The following is a 20,170-nucleotide window of genomic DNA, read 5'->3' as shown; positions in this document are numbered from 1 at the left end:
ATCCCCTTTAACACTGTATCATAAACATTTTCTTATGAAAGTATGATTGTTTTCTTTTATGAAGTGTCTACTTATATATAGACTTTGTTTTTTTTTCGATTTGCTTACATTTTTATTAAAATTTGTAGTTAATCTTTATTTAGTTCTCTTCTTTAAGACTTTATCAATGTTTGCAAATATACCTCGTATCAGAAATTGAAAAAAGAAAAAACTACTACTGACTGTCCTTACTCTGGGTAGGAAATTGTACTCATACTTTTATGACTGAAAGGGTTATGATCAACTTTTGGTAGGTGACCTGATTTAACTGCAGTTCTGGCAATTGAAGGTGCTTGACAGGCTAGAGAGACCCAGAAAGTACAGTGCTTTTAGTGGGTGTTTGGCTTTCATAAGAGACAGCTGACCTTGTGGCCAGCAGAGCAGTCATTCTTGGTGTCGCAGTTTGGCTGCATTCATCTTAGGGCCAGGCAAGGAGCCATGGTGTACCTACCACTTAACATTTCCAAGGTCCAGATGATTGATGGTTTTCTCTTGGGGGGAGGGGGGGGTTCAAGTTTGTTTATTTAAAACAAACTTGAGAGTGAGAGATAGATGCAGCACCCCCAGTTTCAGCCAGCCCAAATCATGGGACTCCTCTGATTTTGTTTGATGGTAGTTGGTACTTAAAAGTTTCTAAATATCATTGCCATCTTGATCATTGATCATTAAAATGGTCAGTGTTTTTAACAATGACTTTTTTGAGATTAGAGAAGCTATTTGATTTGACTCTTAAGATCTGGCTGCATCAGCAAGTTAATTAGAATGTTTATATGCATATGCAACCTTTTTGGGAAGGATAAGATCCAGTAAAAGTACAGCTCTGTGAATTTTAATCTCAAGTGATTCATTATAACAGTTTTACTTTTATAGTTTATGGAGTTACTCAAATTTTATATTTATGCCCAGATTGATTACAGTGGTCTTGGATAAATTAGGTCAGGTGGGAATATTTGTTCAACTTAACAGTCAGTTAAAAGAATGCAAATATATATGCAAATATCCAAAATCTGAAAAAAATCTGAAACCTTTCTGGTCCCAAGTATTTGGATAAAGAGATACACAGCCTGTACCTGAGTCACTGTTCTTTAGCTCCTTCAAAAGTGGATGTTACGCTTTTCTGCATTAGCACCTATTCGTCTGGGTCTTTTTGGTCTGGTGAGAGATGTTGTGGAATACTTGGGTGGGTTTATCTTCTGGATTAGACCAAAAACACCCTGAAGGGAAACACCTTGTTTACAATTTAATCCCAAAGTGCACAAAATCATGTGGCTAATGAAAGTTAAAAATGCATTTGAGGGACCAGCAGATGGCGAAGTGGTTGCATCAGTGGACTCCCACATAGTCAACTGTGGTCTAAGCTCTGGACCCGGCGGCTTAAAATTCACGCCAGGCATGTGGGCCTGCATGCCCAAGATCCCAAGAGGAGAATGAAGGTGAACGGATTGAGGCACGACCATCTTCCCCGGGGGTGATTTCTCGCTGTCTGTTTCCCTCTCATTCCAGTGAGCACACACACCTGTAGCAAAAATCTCTCAAAAAACAACCAAAAAACCACATTTGACCCTTGAATAACACGTGTTAGGGACACTCATCCCTGCACAGATAAAGTCAGCTAGAGAAAAGAAAATCCTAAGGAAGAAAAAATGTATGTGCTAGTTGCTAGTACAGCACTGTGTTTTCCATTCTATTAGGGGGTAAAGAGCACGTGTAAGTGGATCCGCATACTTCAGACCTGCGTTATTCAAGGGTCAGGTGTAGATGATGAACAGGCCTGTTTAACAGGAAAAGAGCATTAGGTCAGTAGGACCTAGGCAGTCTAGTGGTGCATCATGTGACATGTCAGAGTCACTCTCGTCTTGGTGTAAAATCCCACTGTATGTGCAATTGTCATCTAACACTTCTTTCTTTCTTGCATTGGCCGAAGGGCCTCTTTAGGTATAGTTGGGTTTACATGTACTTTATAGAAGAGTCAGCCTAGGGATTGATGTTATCACAGACTCCCACAAGATGGCAGGCCAAAACCTTTTTTGTGTCAACTAGGTTTCAAACAATTTTAACACATCTTCTTATGCTCTTGAGTATTGTTACAATCTTTTTTGCTTTTTCTTTAGGTGGGCAGTATCAAACCGAGAAATGCTTATAGCCCAAAACAGCTCCCTGGAATTTAAGCTTCACAGACTGTATTTTATTAGCTTATTAATGGGTGGAACTACAAATCAGTGAGAGGCATTACAATATGCTAAACATTTCCAGCCATTTGCCCTAAATCATCAAAAAGGTGAGTCTGAAATTTACGAGTTCATTGTAACTAGAGCTAATGCGTATCTACGAATATCAAGCAATTGTGGATGAAGATCACTTACCAAAAAAGCTCTAACTGGCTCCAGAACAAAAATAAAATATTAAAGCCCCTTAAATGAAAAAACCAGAAGGAGACATTGCAGATTTGGGGACTCCCAAAACAGGTGTGCACTTGCCCTATTCTGTCCCTCACCTAGCATGGCACCGTTACTGCCACGACAGCGTGTCTGAGACCAGGTAGCAGCCCTCAACCCCACATGTCATAGTGGCGGCTTCTACAGTTTGTTTATTTCTTCCTTGAGAGGGAGTGAGATGGCCAGAGAGAAGCACCCCTTCATGCCGTGATCCACTCCCCCACCCCTCTATCTCAGCCAGCCTAGATCATAGGCGTTTGTGCACCTGTGCCCAGCATGTTCAGGGCCATCCCAAGATGTGAACCCAGGACATTTCCAGTGTGGTTCGGGTGTGTTTCTGTGCCACTTCCTGGCCCCCAGACCAGAAATTTGAAAGACATCATTAACTACATTGTCAGGCTGTTACCATTTGGGGTGGGGTAGACTTGCTTTTCTTGGCCTATGATCTGCAGACAGACGCCATTTCAGATGTGATTATTCACACGTCTAAATCGCTGGTGCTTTTTTTGTTTAGACATTCAGGTTTTGATGGGAAGCCTTGTGTACCTGAGACAAGGGATTGAGAACTCACCGTATGTTCACCTACTTGATGCAAACCAGTGGGCTGACATCTGTGACATCTTTACACGAGATGCCTGTGCCCTCCTGGGGCTCTCTGTGGAGTCTCCTCTCAGTGTCAGGTATGGACATTGACACTGTTACTGAAATATGCACTGCACTGGTCATCATCTCTTAACTTGTTGTCTAGTTAACTTTTTTTTTTTTCTTTAAAAAAGGGTCTTGCCATGCTGCCATCCTCTTACCTTAGTCTCCCAATTGGGATTACAGGCATGTACCACCATGCCCGACTCTTTTTTAGACAGGGTCCTTCCTGCTGTGCTGTCCCAGTCGGCCTTGAGCTCACAGTTCTCCTGCCTCAGCTCACCGAGTCACTGGCATTGTGAGCGTATGCACTGTGCCTGGCCATCAGGTTGGATTGTACATGGAACCGGGCCTCCAGTACGTCCTAGCTGGCAGTGCACGGCATCTTAGCAGTGAGTGCCTCTGGGGCTAGGCCTGTAGTCTAGTCCTTAATGTTTAAAGCCAAGAGAACTGTCTTTCTGGAGAAGAGTTGGTATTTTAAGAGATTGTTGGAATTGGCAGTGACTTGGTTTTAGGGCGTTGGTTCTCAGAGTGTGATCTGTGACCTCAGGGGGTCCTGAGAGCATTCCGTACTGTGTTTACATCCAGAAATAATGGTGGGTTCGTTGCTTAGTGCATGTGGGGGCAGTGGTACCAAACTACACAAGTCTCGCTGCATTCCTACTGCCACTCACTCGCAGTTTAGGAGGTGCTAGTTTTACTTAAGAATGTTTTTGATGAAACGGGAAAAACTTAGTTTTATCAAATCTTTGAATATGCATCTTTTTTCAAACGAGAGCTTTTTGCTATAGGGTGTGTGCCTTTGTCGGAGAAAGACAGAGAGACAGAAAGTGAGAAATTACCCCCCAGGGGTCATGGGGACATACACACATGCCTGGCGTGAATTTTAAGCTACCAGGTCCAGGACTCAAACCACAGTTGACCATGTGGGAGTCCAGTGATGTAAAGCCTACACCATCTGCTGGTCCCTGAATATATGTCTTTTAAATATTCTGTATGACAGGATAGGAAATTTACAAAACGCACTTAAGTTTCATGCCAGAATTTGTCTCAAGATATAGCACCCGTATGCTTAGGTTATGAGGTAAGCTAGCCAGTTTTTTCACGGAATGCAGTTTTTACTTGAAAGAATCACTAACAGGTAAACTGTAATGGATACTCAGTCTTGGGAGTTTTTTGGCAGTCATTTAAGTTTGCTTTTTTTTTTTGAGAGAGAGATTTTCACTGTAGGGCGCGTGTGCTCGCCAGACAGACAGAGAGAGACATAGAGACAGAAAGCGAGAAATCACCCCCCAGGGGGGATGGTCACGCCACAATCCCTTCTCCTCCATTCTCCTCTCGGGATCTTGGGCACGCACGCACACGCGCCCGGCGTGAGTTTTAAACCACCGGGTCCAGGACACTAACCGCGGTCTACTACGTGGGAGTCCAGCGACATAGCCATTACACTAACTGCTGGTTCCCCTAGTTTGCTTTTTTTTTTTTTCAATTAAATAATTTTAAAAGTTCCCGAGAAAGTGGGACCAAGAGATGGCATAACGGTTATGTCACTGGACTCTTACATGGCCAACTGCAGTTCAAGTCCCAGACCCAGTGGCTTGAAAATCATGCCACACACTTGTGCGTGGATGCTCAGGACCCCAGCCGAGGATAATGGAGGGGAAGGGATTGCTGCATGGCCATCCCCCCTGTGGGGGGTGGTTTCTCATGTGCCCTAAGGGAAAACATCTTTAAAAAAAAAATCATGATAAAGGGTATGTGCACTCATGAGAGAGAGAGAGAGAGAAAAATCGAAGGAGAGAGGAACATCCTCCGCAGGGCTTGGTCATGCTTTGATCCCCTCCCTCCATTCCTTCAGCCTGTCAGGATCCTGGGGATGTGCACATAAGCCCAGCAAGTTTACTGACTGGGGACTCAAATCATAGTCTACATGTAGCTTTTAGCTTTACAGTCTAAAACACTGCCGGCTGTGACACAGAAGCTGGGCCAGTCTTTTTTTTTTTTTTTTAAGAGAGGCTTTCGCTATAGGGCATGTGCGCTTGCTGGAAAGGTAGACAGAAAATAAGAAATCACCCTCTCCTGGGTTATGGCCACGCTGCAATCCCTTCTCTTCCATTCTCCTCTTGGGGTCTTGGGCACACATGTGAGTTTAAGCTGCTGGGTCAGGGACTTGAACCATGGTCAATAATGTGGGAGTCCAGCAATATAACCATTACGCCATCTGCTGCTTCCAGACCAGTCTTTTTGTTTTCTTTTTCTTTTTTAAGAATTTTTTTTATTTAACTTTATTTATTTATTTTAATTTGACCAGAAAGGACAGAGAGAGAGGGAGAGAGAGAAAATGAGAAAGCAAGTCTCCAGATCTGGGACTCGAACTATGGTTGGTCTTGTGGGAGTCTAGTGCCTTTAACCACCACACCACCTGCTTGCTTCAACCTTTTTTTTTAATGAATGAAAAACCTGTCATTAAAGATAAACGACTGACATTATCTTTGCCATGATGATGCAGCTCAAGACTTTAAGCTAAAATAGAAATTTGGACAACGTGTACACTTGACCATTGAGATTGGAGGTGGAATTGACAAATTTGATTTTTTTAAATATTGTATGATGGAATGAATATTTGGGATTCAATACGATCTTACAAAATTACTCATGACCGTAAGAGTCATTCATGGGACAAGTCAGACCAGTGGTACAAATAATGGTACAAAAAAATTCAGTAGTAAGTTGTGAGGTTCCACTTTGCAGCTTACCTTTAGGAAATATGTACTAGTTGAGTCTCAATGCAGTATTACAAAAGAATATCCACCACTATCTAAAAAGGTTATTAAAGTACAACATAGCTATATGATGGAAGATTTTGTTCATTTACTTTAATCAGGAGAACGTATCACAACAGGTCGAATGCAGAGGAAGCTGTAAGCATCCAACTGTCGCCCATTAAGCTAAGCATAAAAGTAATATGCAAAAATGTGAGAGCCAGGGTACAGTGGCTCCTGCCTATAGTCCCAGCTACCCTGGAAGCTGAGGCAGGAAGATCGTGAGTTCAAGACCAGTTTGGGTAACCAATAAAACTTTCTCTCTTCTGGAAAGAAAGAAAGGAAAGCAGTGCTACTCTTTTTGTTTTATTTTATTTTATTTATTCATTTGTTTATTTCAATTTGTCCAGAGACGGACAGAGGGAGAGGGAGAGAAAGTGAGAATGTGAGCCGCCAGGTCTGGGACTCGAACCGCAGTCAGCCATGTGGGAGTCCAGTGCCTTTAACAACTGTGCCACCTGCTGTCTCAACAGTGCTACTCTTCTTACCAGTGTATTAAATGCTGCCAACACTTCAGCTCTGAGAAATGAGTGCTTCTTCCCTAGACATGGGCAATCTAAGTCTTAAGGAGATCTGTGCAAAAAAAGTCTCAAAGGCAGAAATGTCATTAATGACTGATAAGCAGAGCCCATTAAACTGGTTGTTTTTATAAAATACAAAAACCTTTTTTGCTATAATGTCAAATTGTTATAAAATTCTCAAAAGTTTATTCTCAATTTCTGTACTTTTTGGCCCCGAAATGGTATGTAAACCAGCACCAGTCTGCAGACCACACATTTGATTATCGCTGCTCTAGTAAGTGCATTCCTTGGAGCACCTTTCGTAAGGAAGATAGATAGATGTAGGTGTACTGGTGGATGGCCTGGAAGGAGAGAGAGCAGGGAAGGTGCGATCTTGCTGTTGAATGAAAAGTCTCTGCAAGAACATACTTCTTTTTTAAACTTGATGCTAAAAGCACAGCATGAGTTCTTAATTCATACTGTTTGTCCTTCATTTGAATTGACATATTCAAGACTCTCTTAGTGATGAGTCCTCCCTTTCAACACTGATGCCAAAGCTGCTTTCTTTTTTAATGAATGGAACTGTTTTTCTAATTATTGAGAAATTCTTAGAAAGCAATAAAAATTGTCTCCGGCTTGTACTTTGAATGACTCTTTTAGCCATGCATGATTCTTTTAGCCATGCGAGATCATATTGAATTATGACCTTTCAAATACTTAATTCCATCATACAGTATTTTAAAAAATCACATTTATGGGACCAGCAGTTAGCATAATGGCTATGTTGCTGTACTCCCATGTAGTCGACCACGGTTCAAGTCCCGGACCCAGTGGCTTAAACTCAATGCCGGGCGCGTGTGCGTGCGTGCTCAAGATCCTGAGAGGAGAAAGGAGGAGAAGGGATTGTGGCGTGGCCATCCCCCCTGGGGGGTGATTTATAGCTTTCTGTCTCCCTGTCTCTGTTTTCCTGGTGAGCGCACGTGCCCTATAGCAAAAAAAATCAAATTTATTCATTCTAGCACCAGTCTCATACAGGAAAAAATTAAGTCACCAATTGGAAAATGACAGTCTAGCAACATTAAATATACTTTATTGTCAGAGAGCATGTGCACGTGCCAGAGAGAGACATAGGGTGGCAGAGAAAACACACCCTGAAGTAGAGGTATGGTCTGGCCATAATCCTGTGCTTCCATTTCTATATCCTGTTGGGATTTGGGGCACACACATGTGTGCCCAGTGTGTTTTTTGAACATTCAGACTGGGATTTGAACTGCGGTCTGCCATTTAGGATCTGGCTTTTTTTTTTGCGAGGGGAGTGATTTTTGGTTTTTTTTTTTTTTTTTTTTTTTTTTTTTTTTTTTTTTTTATTGGGGTGGGTCGCTGTGCGTGTGCTCGCCAGAAAGAGACAGAGAGACAGAAAGCAAGAAGTTACCCCCAGGGGGGATGGCCACGCCGCAATCCCTTCTCCATTCTGCTCTTGGGATCTTGGGCATGCACACACACCCGCCCTGCGTGAATTTAAGCCACTGGGTCCAGGACTCGAACTGCAGTCATCTATTTGGGAGTCCAGCGACATAGCCATTACACCAACTGCTGGTCCCTGGGATCTGGCATCTTAACTATTAGGCTATGGGCCTGGCTGAATGTATATTTTTTAATTTTTGCATTTTTAATTTTTTTATTGGATTTCTCCCACATTGATAACATTTGTTTAGTAAACTTAAGAGTTTTGTTTTTGTTAGACACTGGGATCTTTTGTCAGTAACTGTCGGGAACATACCAGTGGGCCTGTAGAGTGGGGGACGGTGGCTAGATTGTAGCAGAGCACAAGACCATGTCCCTCGTGTGGTGACAGGACGGCCTGTGGCCCGCAGAGTCTGGAGGACCTGACATTTCCTGGGACCAAGCAGTCTTGACTCCTGGTCTTGGCACTGATGGCTCCTTTGTGCTCTCCCAGTTTCTCAGCAGGTTGCGTGGCGCTGCCAGCTCTAATTAACATCAAAGCTGTGATTGAGCAGAGACAGTGCACTGGAGTTTGGAACCAGAAAGATGAATTGCCTGTGAGTTCCATTTCCTATTGGCTATTTACCTTTCCTGCCATTAGAAGAATGTGGGCGTTAATAGTTTAAAATGCCCATCCTGCCCATTCTGCATTTTAACCAGGAAACATTATAGCCACTTGCCACGGGTTCTTTTCTGTATATGCAGACATCGTTAGGAAGTGGAAATGAAGAACCGTGTACATTTTGGAGGCACTGCAGGGGTATTGTAAAATCTTGACTTAGAGTGCAGTCTGAGGAAGGAAACCTCGGAGGTAGAGAGCCGTCTGCACAGGAGCATGCAGTGCGCTCTGCACTGTAGTTTACAAACCTCTCAGGCTGACTTTTTTTTAAATATAAAAACGACACGTCATTTAAAAAGGATTTAATTTTTTTCATAAACATCGGTGTTGATGAAATCCAATTCTGTTTTTCTAATATCATTTAAAATAAACACATAGCTATTAAAGGTTGTCCCTGTGTATTGTCAGTGGGCCTCCAATGGAAATACCTTGAACTCATTAAACGTGAACTCCAATCACTTGACGACTCTGACTTCCCTAAGCAGTAGTTGGTTCATCTTTAAAATGAAGACCACCCTTCTCTTTATGGTGTAACCAAAGGCTAGAGATAACCCAGGCATGCCTAGAGTGGTGTAGGAGACATAGTAGGTTCTCAGTTGTGGCTGCTTCGGTACGTTTGTGGCATGGAGCGCACAGGCCCTTGCCCGTGCATTTTTGCTGGCCTCTGGCAGTGGCTGGTTGGACTGTTGCCTAGAATCATCGCTCCTGTCACAACTGAGTCACAGACCCTACAGGGCTAAAATATGCATCGGATATTTTGCCATTTTTCTGCCACATGTGCACATAGGTTTATCTGCAGTTAGCTTGTTCTTCCAGCTGGTAAGCCTGTCAGTTGCTTGCCCCAGCTTCTCCTCAGAGATCTTTTCTGATTAAACGCGCAGGTGGGTTCCCAGTCCTTAGTGTGGTCAGGACACCAGTGGCATCCCTGCTCCACTGCTGCCAGTTGGAGCAAGTGAAGAGACCGTGAGCTTCACTCACTTTGCCGAGGCAGGTGCTGGCATCTGGCTGTCTCCCAGTTAAGGTTTTATCGTGGACACTTGGGCCTTAGAACAGAGCAGGCTGAAATCGGAGTTTGCCTGAAGCCCGCATGTCAGGCTAGTGAAGCAGCTGGAGGTGGTGATCTGGCCCTCTTTTGTCAAGATTGTTGTTACACTTTGTCAGCTTTGTTGAAAGAGCCTGGGTAATAGACTGTTATCTCGGTAGCCATTTTAGATTTCCAAAAAAAGAAACTGAACTGACATTTGTGGAGCCTCTGTCATGTGCCAGCTACTCCACTAGGTGATGTCAAAGCTTTTATCATTGTTCTGTTGTGGCAAAGAGAAATCGTTGATAGAAGTGCCGTGGGCTTTGATGTACCGATCACAAACGGTCTGGTGGAAATACGGCTTAAAGTGCTGTTTCGGGCGGTTTCTCTGGCCCATTGCAGCATGTAGGAAGCTCATTTCTGGACTTCACACAGAAGAACAACCCACGTCTGCCTGTAAGGAGTTACAGGGCGGAACCTTATCACCTCGCTAAGTGAGTGTGCCACACGACAGCATTTCTGGTGGGCTTTGCTCTTAGATATATCCTGGCAAGTTTTAGGAGTATTTGACTTCTTGGGTACCACCGTGCCTTAGCCTCTGTCACACAGCAAAATCTGTTTTGAAAAGTATGTTATAAATAACCTCGAGGGTTTTGAAAAGTATATTATAAATAACCTCAAGGGTAAACTGAACATTTCAAATCCTGCAGATTATCCACCTTTGCATTAGTTTGAAGAATACTCTAGAAATTTCCATTTCTGTGATTGATCTGATAGATACTTTTGCTGTGGGTGCATATTAACATGCAGATGGTTTTCTGAAATATAATCTTGCCTTTTACTTTTGTGTTGAACAGATTGAAGTGGACCTTGGTAAAAAGTGCTGGTATCACTCCATATTTGCCTGTCCTATTCTTCGTCAGCAAACCACAGATAACAGCCCTCCCATGAAATTGGTCTGTGGTCATATTATATCAAGAGATGCCCTGAATAAAATGTTCAATGGTAGCAAGTATGTGTCAGATTTTCAAAATGTTATTAAGTGAATTTTATTTTGGAACTTGGTGGGAGGAAGGAGTAGTGAGGATAAATAAATATAGCTAGATTTAGAAATAGAGTTCTGTTTTGTTTTTATTCATTGTCATTATTTTATTTTTTATTTTATTGAAGTTAGCCAGAGAGAGAAAGAAAGTGAAAAAGCAAGCCACCAGGTCTGGGACTCAAACCACTGTCAGCCGTGTGGGAGTCCAGTCACCTTAACCACCACGCCACCTGCCAGCCCCGAAATAGATTCTTAACTATTTATTTGGCAAAGTGAGTGGTATCTGATCTTAAGTCAGTCTTTTCAATTTGTGCATGGACCTGGTGATTAGATTTATAAGCACAATCATTAACTCTTTACTTTGAGATAGGTGATATACTCATTGAGAGACAGGCGCAGCCTAAACCTCTACAGAGGTAGTAGACTTCTTCTGAAGCCTCGAAATAAATTTGCAAAACAAATTGTATTGTTTACAAAATAATTTCCACTAAAGGAAAAAGGCACTCAGCTTAGGATCTGGTTCGGGTGGTATTTACTTGTGGTTTCTTAAAACTTGGCAGTTATATTAAGAAAAAGCCTAGTTAATACTCAGAGCAAAATCTAGACACGTGTTGTATCTGTTTGTATGCATGTGCATAATTGTCAAAGGTAGCCTGTAACTCGATGAAAATCAGGTCCTGTTCCCTGATTCAGTGTTTTCTTTCTTGTATTTAGATTAAAATGTCCATATTGTCCAATGGAACAAAGTCCAGGAGATGCCAAACAGATATTTTTCTGAAGAAGTAACTTTAGTTTGCATTTGTAAGTGAAACTGAATTGTGGTGCATTTCAGAAGAGAATGTTCCATTTAATGCAGCTAACCAAGGACTCCCGTGCTGATATCAGCTCATGCTCCAGAAACTTCGCCAACGTGGTAGTGTGTCCACACTGAGGGGAGTGCTCCAGATGAATATTATCATAGGGCTTTATTATATTCTTGGTCTTCATTTCTGATCAAGTAACTACACCAGCAGTTGTCATTCAATGCAGGTTTTTGTACTTAATTATATGGTGATTTTTTTACTTTTTAAGAGCAGAAACAGAAATTGACCTCCCTGCCATGTGTTTAATATTTCTCCTGCTTTTACTTTTGTCATTTTCTTGATAATTGTAAGCCTTGAGAGTGTTTGTGGACAAGTTTTATTTCCTGTTATGTATACATAATTAAATGAGAACTCTTCAGAAAACGTTCGGTAAACAGAATTGTGGTTATAAAACTAATCTTGCATTCTTTTGCTTAAGGAAGAAAGCTGTGATAGATTTCACATTTGCTTCTTGATGTTTCCCTCTGCTCCAGCTCTTGCTGAGGAGTCAGCACACCTGCATTTGAGCTGTGCTTGTTAGCCCCTGTGGGCTCTGTGCTTAAAGTTCCATCATGAATTTAGCAGGTTAGTGCACAAGGCCTTCTGCTAGCACAGAGTGGAAGGAGTATTTTTTTTTTTCTTTTATTGCCAAGGGGTGCTTGTTTTAAAAGTGTGTTCAATAAAATGAAATTCTGAAGTTAGAAGTATCCTTAAGTCGATATTTGCTCTCTCGGTCCTGGTAGCCCTATTCTCTGAAATCTGCCTTCAGGACTTGGCCATCTTTTGCATTCGTATCATTGCAGACACAGTGTTGTGTGTGTGTGTGTGTATGTGCACCAGCATCAAACATTGTGTATCTGGAAGGGAAGAAGCATGTTCCAGTCCTAAAACACAGTTACCAGACCAATCAATTTAAATCCTTAAAGTTAGGAGCTAGCTAATTTTCTGTAGTGCAAAATATGTTTATTGCTGTTTTTGTATTTGAATAGTATACTGTTCAATGCCTCTTTTCTGCAAAGCGTATCATCTCATTGACTGTGAATCTGTATATTATGCTAATGGATACAGATAATGATCTTTTCTCTTGTGAGGTATCTTTATTTAATGCACTGTCCAGAAATAGCCATGTGTAAGAGTCTTTTTCTGTGTGATGGACTACATGAAAAAGACTTCTGTGGATATGATTCTGACTTAAATCTCATGAAGTTACTTCATTATGAGAAGAATGTTATATGGAAATCACCAAATACTTTGCAACTTTATTTTATCTGACATGGAGCTGAACTTCACTATAGGAATACTTTCATGAGAAAATGAAAAAAGAAAACACAGAAGCAAAGAGAAACGTGACACTTCACATTTTCAACTGCAGATGGACTTACGTTTGGGGGGAGGGTAACAGATTTGGTGCTAAGTTCATTGGAAACCGGCAGCATTCGCAGTAAGTAGTATACCAGCCTGGGTGGTTTATCCTGAAATGTTTACCTGGGGGGCTGAGATTGGTGAAGGGAGAGAAGACTGCAGGAAAGGCCTGCTTAATTCTGTGGCCAGGCTCCGTTGAGGCTCCTGTGTGCTGCATAGGTTCTCAGGGTCGGCCCAGCTCAGAACACTTGCTTTGCCCAACCTCAGTCTGGCCCACAGTGATTTTACCCAATGTTTCTTCTTCACCGTTGTTGGAACCCTCTATAAAGTTCCCCCTCTCCATTAGAGCATTGAAGGAAGAGAGCAGAGACAAGCTCCTTGAATTGCAAGAAGAGAAGGTAGAGAATTCCAGACAGTACTCTGGTCAAGGGTGGAAACCGATTTATTATTTATATAATTTTCCTTTGAGTTAGCACCTAGAGTGTCGTTTTTCCTCCCTAGGGCAAATTTAGCTTTATTCACAACTTATTTTCACGTTTCCACCCCAAACACACAGTATGTATACTTCACATAAGGGTTGAATGAGACTGAAATTTTCCAGAGGCTGGTGATAAATACTTTTGGCGGCCAGAGTCTTCACATAGTTGGCTCAGGCCTCTTTTTAAGGACAAAAGCCAGAGCTCCGCTTTGTCCCTCCGCTGGGGTTGGAAGTCCTGTTGGCGACTTTCAGTGCAGCTCGTAAAACTTGAAAACAACATGCTTTAACTGAAACATTTGACTGTACGACTTCCTGTGTTAGGTCCTCGTAGTCCCACTGGGCAGAGTGAGGGCCAAAACTGAAATTCTATTGATCTGAAATTTTGACATGAACGTTTCGTCATGTGACCTTCCTTAAAGTTCGTAGACTTAAAATTCATTAGAAACTAAATGTGGAAGAGGTAGATTGGGAGTGGCCAGACCTTAACCAAAGATGCTGAAGTATAACATTCTGTCCTTCCTTTCGTAGAAACACCCTCCGAGGTGGTGTTATGACCGTGTCATCACTGATGCTGTCTGTGTGTCAGCAGGGTGGGAGGGTGCTACTTGTAAAGGTAAAGATAGGGGCAAGGTTTTTACAGTCAGACTAATTATAAGGTACATTGAAACAGAATTTCAGAATGGTTTCTTAAAATTCTTGGGGAACCGTTTCCATTTATCAGTCATGGACAAAGGCCATGGGACTATGCTAAACCAATAAAACCTTACTACCAAGTCTTTAGATTCTGACTTAGCCAGGGCATCTGTATTTTCACATACAGCCTGCATGGTGGCTAAGGTTGTCTTTTGATCTTTTTCCTCGTGTGTGATCATCACAGATGCCATTTCTGTTGTCTCATTGGTGATCATATGAGATTTCTGATACATAAATGAACGGGTATTGGTGCCTCTTTGTTTTTAAATTTTTGAAGAAAAGAGCCACCTCATTTTCATAGGGTGTGTATTTTGTGAGTGTGTGAGCATTTAATTGAACATAAGAAAGGTATAAAGCAAATCTTTTTGTTTCAGTTTTTTCATAGCAGCTAATATATACAGCGACACTAAACCCACGCCAAATTTTGTGGGGAGTGAGGATCCTTTGTTTTCTTCTTTTTTTTTTTCTTTTTCTTTCCAGGTAATCCCACAGGTTATGCAGTTTAATTTCAGTATTCTTTATGCTGTGAGTTATTTCCACCTCAGCAGTTTTAGCCTTTGGGTCAGTGGATTTTGCAAAAAACCAAGACCTCTTGGTTATCTGCACAAGAGAAGCTGCTGGTAGACTACATTAGCCCTCTGGTTTTCCAGCTCAACCTCTGATAAAGTGGACTGACAGCCTCGCTGGTCAGTCTGTTTAGTCAGCAGACTCAGGTTATTTCAGGGAAGGCATGGAGGCATGGTTTGGTTAGTTTCATCACTAGGATGTATAAGATGAAGACAAACCAAATACTTTTCATTATTTAATTCTACATGCATTATCTTTGGTAACACTAGAATGCAGTGGTCTTGGGAGGATGTTGCAACAAGGAACACAGAAAAAGCTTGGTGTTCCTAAGCCTGTCTGGCAGTGTCAGGTTTTACGTGGTACCATAGTGTTTACCAGAAGTAGGTACAAACTTCATGAACTCTTCTTACTGAACTATAATTGAATAGATACCAAAAATAGAATAGCAGATGTATTTTAATAGCAGATGAGGCCGTTAATTTTAGGGCGAATTTTCTGCTGTTGATTTCACTTCAAGGCATAGTGAGAGAAACAAAATTTTGTTTTCAAGACATTTCTGCTTCAGTTTTAAACTGTAGTGGGCATATGCTTCATTTACTTCCAAAGAGGCAAAAGCAGCTGGAATTGGCAAACAGCACATGCTTTGTTTCATGTTATGGATGAGGATCTTTTTTCTTTTTTTTTTTTTTTTTTTCCTGTAGTCACTTCAACCTTCTCCAGCACAAGGCAGATGTGCAGTTTGCTAGGATTAGTGCCTGATCTTATTCTTTTGGAAAGGGGTGGGAGTGAATGTATCGGGGATGGGAGGGAAGCAGAAGGTGGGAGTGTGAGTGAGTGTGCACGTGTGAAGTTCACGTGACCCCTGCCGTCACCGAGTGTGGAGCAGGTATCTGATGTATTTTGCTCATAACTGCAGCGTGCATGTATTTCTTTCCTCCTCATTTTCTAAACTTTACACTAAAAGGATTCATCAAATCATCTTGTTCAGATGGCTCAGGATTGTATTTCTTTTGCTTACCCTGTGCTCTTGGGTTCTATAGTATTTCTATAATTATGTAACAAGAATAGTGTTGCACTGTAATCTATCATATAGAGCTATATGTATGGAAAATTTTGATCAGTTTTTTAAAAAAATGTATCCTGTTTGCAAAGGCACAATAAATAAAGTTGCATCTTATAGACTATAGGCAATAAAGCTAACAATAAACCTTATTTAACACAAACCATATTCATATTCTCTGTTCATTTGATTTTAGAAGAAAAAATCAGCATATCCAGTAGTTCCTGGGGTTTCATTTTAACATAAAAAGTTCTGATATATTTAATTGATATATTCGAGACTTATAGAGTTTTGGAAAACTATAAGAAATGCTTCGTTAATGTGTGTATTCCTCTGTAAAACACATGGGGTCTCCTGTGCGTATTTTTAAAAATTAAAGAAATGTACATTTAGAAAGTGTTCTGTGGAACTGGTCTTTATAAATGTGCCAGATCACAGAGTTTGGTGGTCACTGTGGAGATGCCTGCTGCAAAAAAGAGAAAATTGCAGTCCGCGTGGCACGACTGTAAGGAGATATCTTTGTCACCATCTCATCCTGTTTCTGCGTCACCAACAATGTGAGGGGAGGTGACTAGGCGCCATCCTGAGATGTTAGTAGCGTATCGCATTAGTGTTTGCAGCATGCTCTGCACAGCCTGAGCCCTGTCCTGCCCTCTGACTAGAATGACAGGGTCCGACTGGCACGAGGAGCCCGACACAGCTTGTCCAGGCTGCTGTCAGAATGAGGCATGTCCACTGAGCCTTGCCCGGGGAGAACAGAGGCTGTATTGTCCGTCCTACTCAGCAAGACAAGCTAAGGTGGTAGAGACAAGAATGGATCTGTGCTCCTTTTGCATATTTAGAGAGAGACTCAGTTTTACCCGAGATTTTGGAATGTTTCCTACTGACGGTAAGCCCTGTGGGTCTTGCCAACTCTCATCTGTGGCTGGTGGCCCAGGCAGTGTAGAGGAGACCTAGTAGGCTAGGCCAAGGTCTCACCACCTCTCCCTGTAGTATTCGACCTCTCCAGGACCAGGGTGTGGCTCACGGACCACCAGCATCAACAGCAGCTAGGAGAGCTTGTGACAAGTGCAGAAATGGAGGCCTCAGCCCAGACCTACTTTATCAACATCAACATGCTCACGATAAACCGATGTCCCTCATGAGGAGCTCTTGGGGTACTTCCTACTCTGTGGAGTATCCTCCCTCCTAAATGCGGTGGGTAAAGATTGCACACGCTGAGCAGATTTACCCTTTGATGGCTAAGTCCTGAGTCATCAAGAAAAACTAAATTTAGTGTGCTTTGAACTGTGCTTTAGTTATCTTAAAAAGCAGCGTATTTCTTTAAGCATCCAGGTAAATGAGGAAGTGCTGTATTTGCAGCGTGGCAAAATGCATTTTTCACTCCCTCCCCATCAGAATAGGGAAACAGCATGAAAAACGTAATGGATTTTTGACAAAATAAGGACTGGAAATGGACCTTTATACAAAACAGCTTGATGTCCCCTCCTCCCAGCAGAGAAGTTTGATGATAAAATCCCAGCAAGCCCAGAAAAAGCACTTCCCAGAGGATAGGCTTCCCTAACGTATTCTCCCCCTTCAGCACTCGATAAGACATAGATATAACCCTGTATATAGAAGGCTTGTGGTTCCGAAACATGTCTTACAAAACTACATTGTTTACAGTGATAATGTCTGTTTTGTTATTTGGAAGTCAGAATTTTAAATGTGCCGCGATATGAAACTTCCTGAGCACCAGCATAATGCTGTAAGATAACTCACTATGTGTATGAAATATTGCAAAACTGAAATCCAAAACACTTGTGGTCCCAAGCACTTTGAATCAGAGATACTTACCCTGTGTTTTTGGTTATTGCCAGATTTAGAAATCTTGCATGAAGAGACAATGATCCATCCGTTATCAAAACTTTGAAGCCTGTCAATACACATATTATAGAAAGTATTTTTTTCTTTTTCCAAAAACGTACTTTGTAAGCAGTAGGGTATTTCTTAGGCTCCTGTGAGTCTTCCATGCTAGCACATGTGCAGTATAGCTAAACATGCAATGTATTGTATAATTAAGAGCTACTAATTACTGGACTCCTATGTGTCATATTTTGCATTTACTTATACTTCCAGCTTAGAGCAGTGCAAAGTGCCTCATACTTGTATAATATCGGCTTGTACAGTAGAATCCTTAAATAAACGGATGTATGTTAAATGCAGACAGCCTTTTTCTTTTCTTTTTATTGCCGGGGGAGCATGCACCCTCAGAGAGAGGGAAAGGGAGAAGGCTTTACTCAAGGTGTGGTCATGCCATAATCCCCACTCCATCTCTCCTTCCTGTCGGGATTTTGAGTGTTCACACATACGTGTACCTGGTATGGTTTTCAAGCCACCATGGCCAGGATTTAAACTGTGGTCAGCTATATTTGATTTGGCCCCCTTAACCAGCAGGCTACAAGGCCAGGTGTAGGTCTATAATTTGAAGTCCTAAAGCAGACCAGCTTGAGGTTTAGCAAGACTGTAGCCATTTTAAAATTAAGAAAGATCTCTGACAAAAACAGTATTACCAAGTGCTGAGTCATGGAAAGGTCTGAGGAGGGGTCAGATGAGAAACCAGGAATGGGTATTTAAAGAAAAGCAGAAATCAGGACAAATGCTCAAAGGAAAGTGAGTTTGAGCTTGGTGGGGAATGATGTGCGTGTGTTATCTACGATACTGAGCACATACCGAGTGAGCTTTTGGAGACCGTTTGGTGGTGGTGCTGGCTGTCTCCCTGTAACCTGGTTTCCAGAGCCTCTACCTCTCATTGACTGCAAGTACAAGCAGCCAGACTTGGCTTGCTGGAAGCTCCCACTCTAGCTACCGTGGGTTGAAGTGTGTGGTTAGGGAGGAGGTTCAGTGAGAGGCAGGGACACCACAGCAGTGGGAAGGGTGTTAGCATTTGCTGAGCATTGGTCTTGGCCTTATGTCAGGTACTGTCCTTTCAGGGGTCCTAGGGGCAGTGGTGAGCAACACAGCTTGGCCTTTCTTCTCAGGATCAGATAATATCCCAGAGTGAGAAATGCAATGAACACAGGAAGGGGACGTGCTCACCACACACACAGCAAGGGCTCCAAACTTGTTACTCAGAGACTCACTTAGGTGTTTGCGTCGGGCGACGGGCGATGGCAGGCTTCCTTGCTCTAGTGTTTTAAAATAGATTCCCATTTCTTCCTATCTCCTACATTTTTCAGGAGGGTGGATGTATGACTTCTCACACTGTCCTTACGGATGTATCCTGCACCGTGGATCGTGTAACATTCTGCCCGTTTCCACTCAGGACTGGCGTTTTCACTCCCTTTGAAGACTCCATTCAGCCACTGCCAGTGTTGCCACTCAGTTGAGGGATTCTGGAGTCTGTTTCCCACAAGTGTTTCCTTAAGAAACATCTTTTCGGGACCAGCAGTTGGCGTAATGGCTTTGTTGCTGGACTCCCACGTCGTCCACCGCGGTTCGAGTCCCGGACCCGATGGCTTAAACTCATGCTGGGCTGTGTGTGTGCATGCCCAAGATCCCGAGAAGAGAATGGAGAAGGGATTGCTGCGTGGCCATCCCCATGGAGGGTGATTTCTCACTTTCTGTCTTTCTGTCTCTGTCTGTCTGGTGAGCACATGCGCCCTATAGCAAAAACCTCTCCAAAAAAAGAAAAAAGGAAAAAAAAAAAAAAGGAAACACTTGTTATTAGCATTTAAGACTAAACTTTCACTTTCCGACTTGGAATGCATTTTCGATTTTCTTTCATTCTTAAGCACAAGACCATGTTGCTTTTGGTTATTTCAGATTAGTGAACCTGCTTTAAAGAGGAATTTCATGGGAAATTATTATTTTGGAAATTCTCAGGAGGGGTTCAGGACATTTGGGGCACAGGGCTTTTCCTAGTGTGTACTGTTAGCACGAGGCTAGGGCAGGTGAGGAGTGGGCAGTCGGGCTATGTGGTGGCTTGTGGACATCGAGGACTCTCAACTTTCTGCTCCGCAGCCTTAGCACGTGGCCTCACGTTCACCTTGGTCTAATCATAACTGTCCCAGGCAGGAAGGAGGAAGCAGGTAGGAAAGGAGCCAGCCTCGCAATTTGCCCTTTGTATAAACCTCTCCAGAAAGCCCCACCTGGTTGTGTACCTGTGTTAGAAACAGGAGCCTTGCCCTAAGGGCCTCCAGAGGGGCCCTGCTCATCCTGCTCCACAGCATGAATATGTTCCTTCATGTTTGTTTCATTTCAGAGCAGGTGGTCGCTTGGTTTCAAGGTGCTTTTAGGTTTTTACTTCACTTGCTTGATTTTAAAATTAGGAACAGGGACTGTCAGTCTCATGTTGCTACAATAAATACCGCTGGGTAGTTTATTGGGTTGTCAGAAAAATCATTACACACTTTTGCATAGAAAAACATCCCAAACTACATCGTGACTTTCCTGACCACCTAGTATAACGGACAGAACCTTATTTGGAGGCTGGTGCAACCTCCAGCGAGGGCCTTTGTTCTGGGTCAGCCCATGGAAGGTCAAGAGAGGTGAGGGCAAGAG

At 42.4% G+C, this 20,170-nt stretch overlaps 1 protein-coding gene across 1 annotated transcript in view; it reads left to right on the top strand.

Moving 5' to 3' along the window:
• The window catches only part of RMND5A (required for meiotic nuclear division 5 homolog A), a gene marked incomplete at its 5' end in the record, with an annotated part of 73,238 nt that extends 58,174 nt beyond the window's left edge, over positions 1–15,064 (top strand). Inside the window, 5 exon segments of the mRNA XM_006172360.2 lie at positions 2,151–2,317; positions 2,989–3,154; positions 8,396–8,498; positions 10,442–10,596; positions 11,341–15,064. Coding sequence (XP_006172422.1) covers positions 2,151–2,317; positions 2,989–3,154; positions 8,396–8,498; positions 10,442–10,596; positions 11,341–11,404 — 655 coding nt within the window. The 3' untranslated portion in view covers positions 11,405–15,064.
• Positions 15,065–20,170: the final 5,106 nt, after the last annotated feature.

This window comes from Tupaia chinensis, unplaced genomic scaffold, assembly GCF_000334495.1.
Source record: "Tupaia chinensis unplaced genomic scaffold, TupChi_1.0 Scaffold145741_1, whole genome shotgun sequence".
NCBI lineage: Eukaryota > Metazoa > Chordata > Mammalia > Scandentia > Tupaiidae > Tupaia > Tupaia belangeri.
The sequence above is the reverse complement of the archived record's forward strand: the minus strand, read 5'-3'. Positions and strand labels throughout refer to the sequence as shown.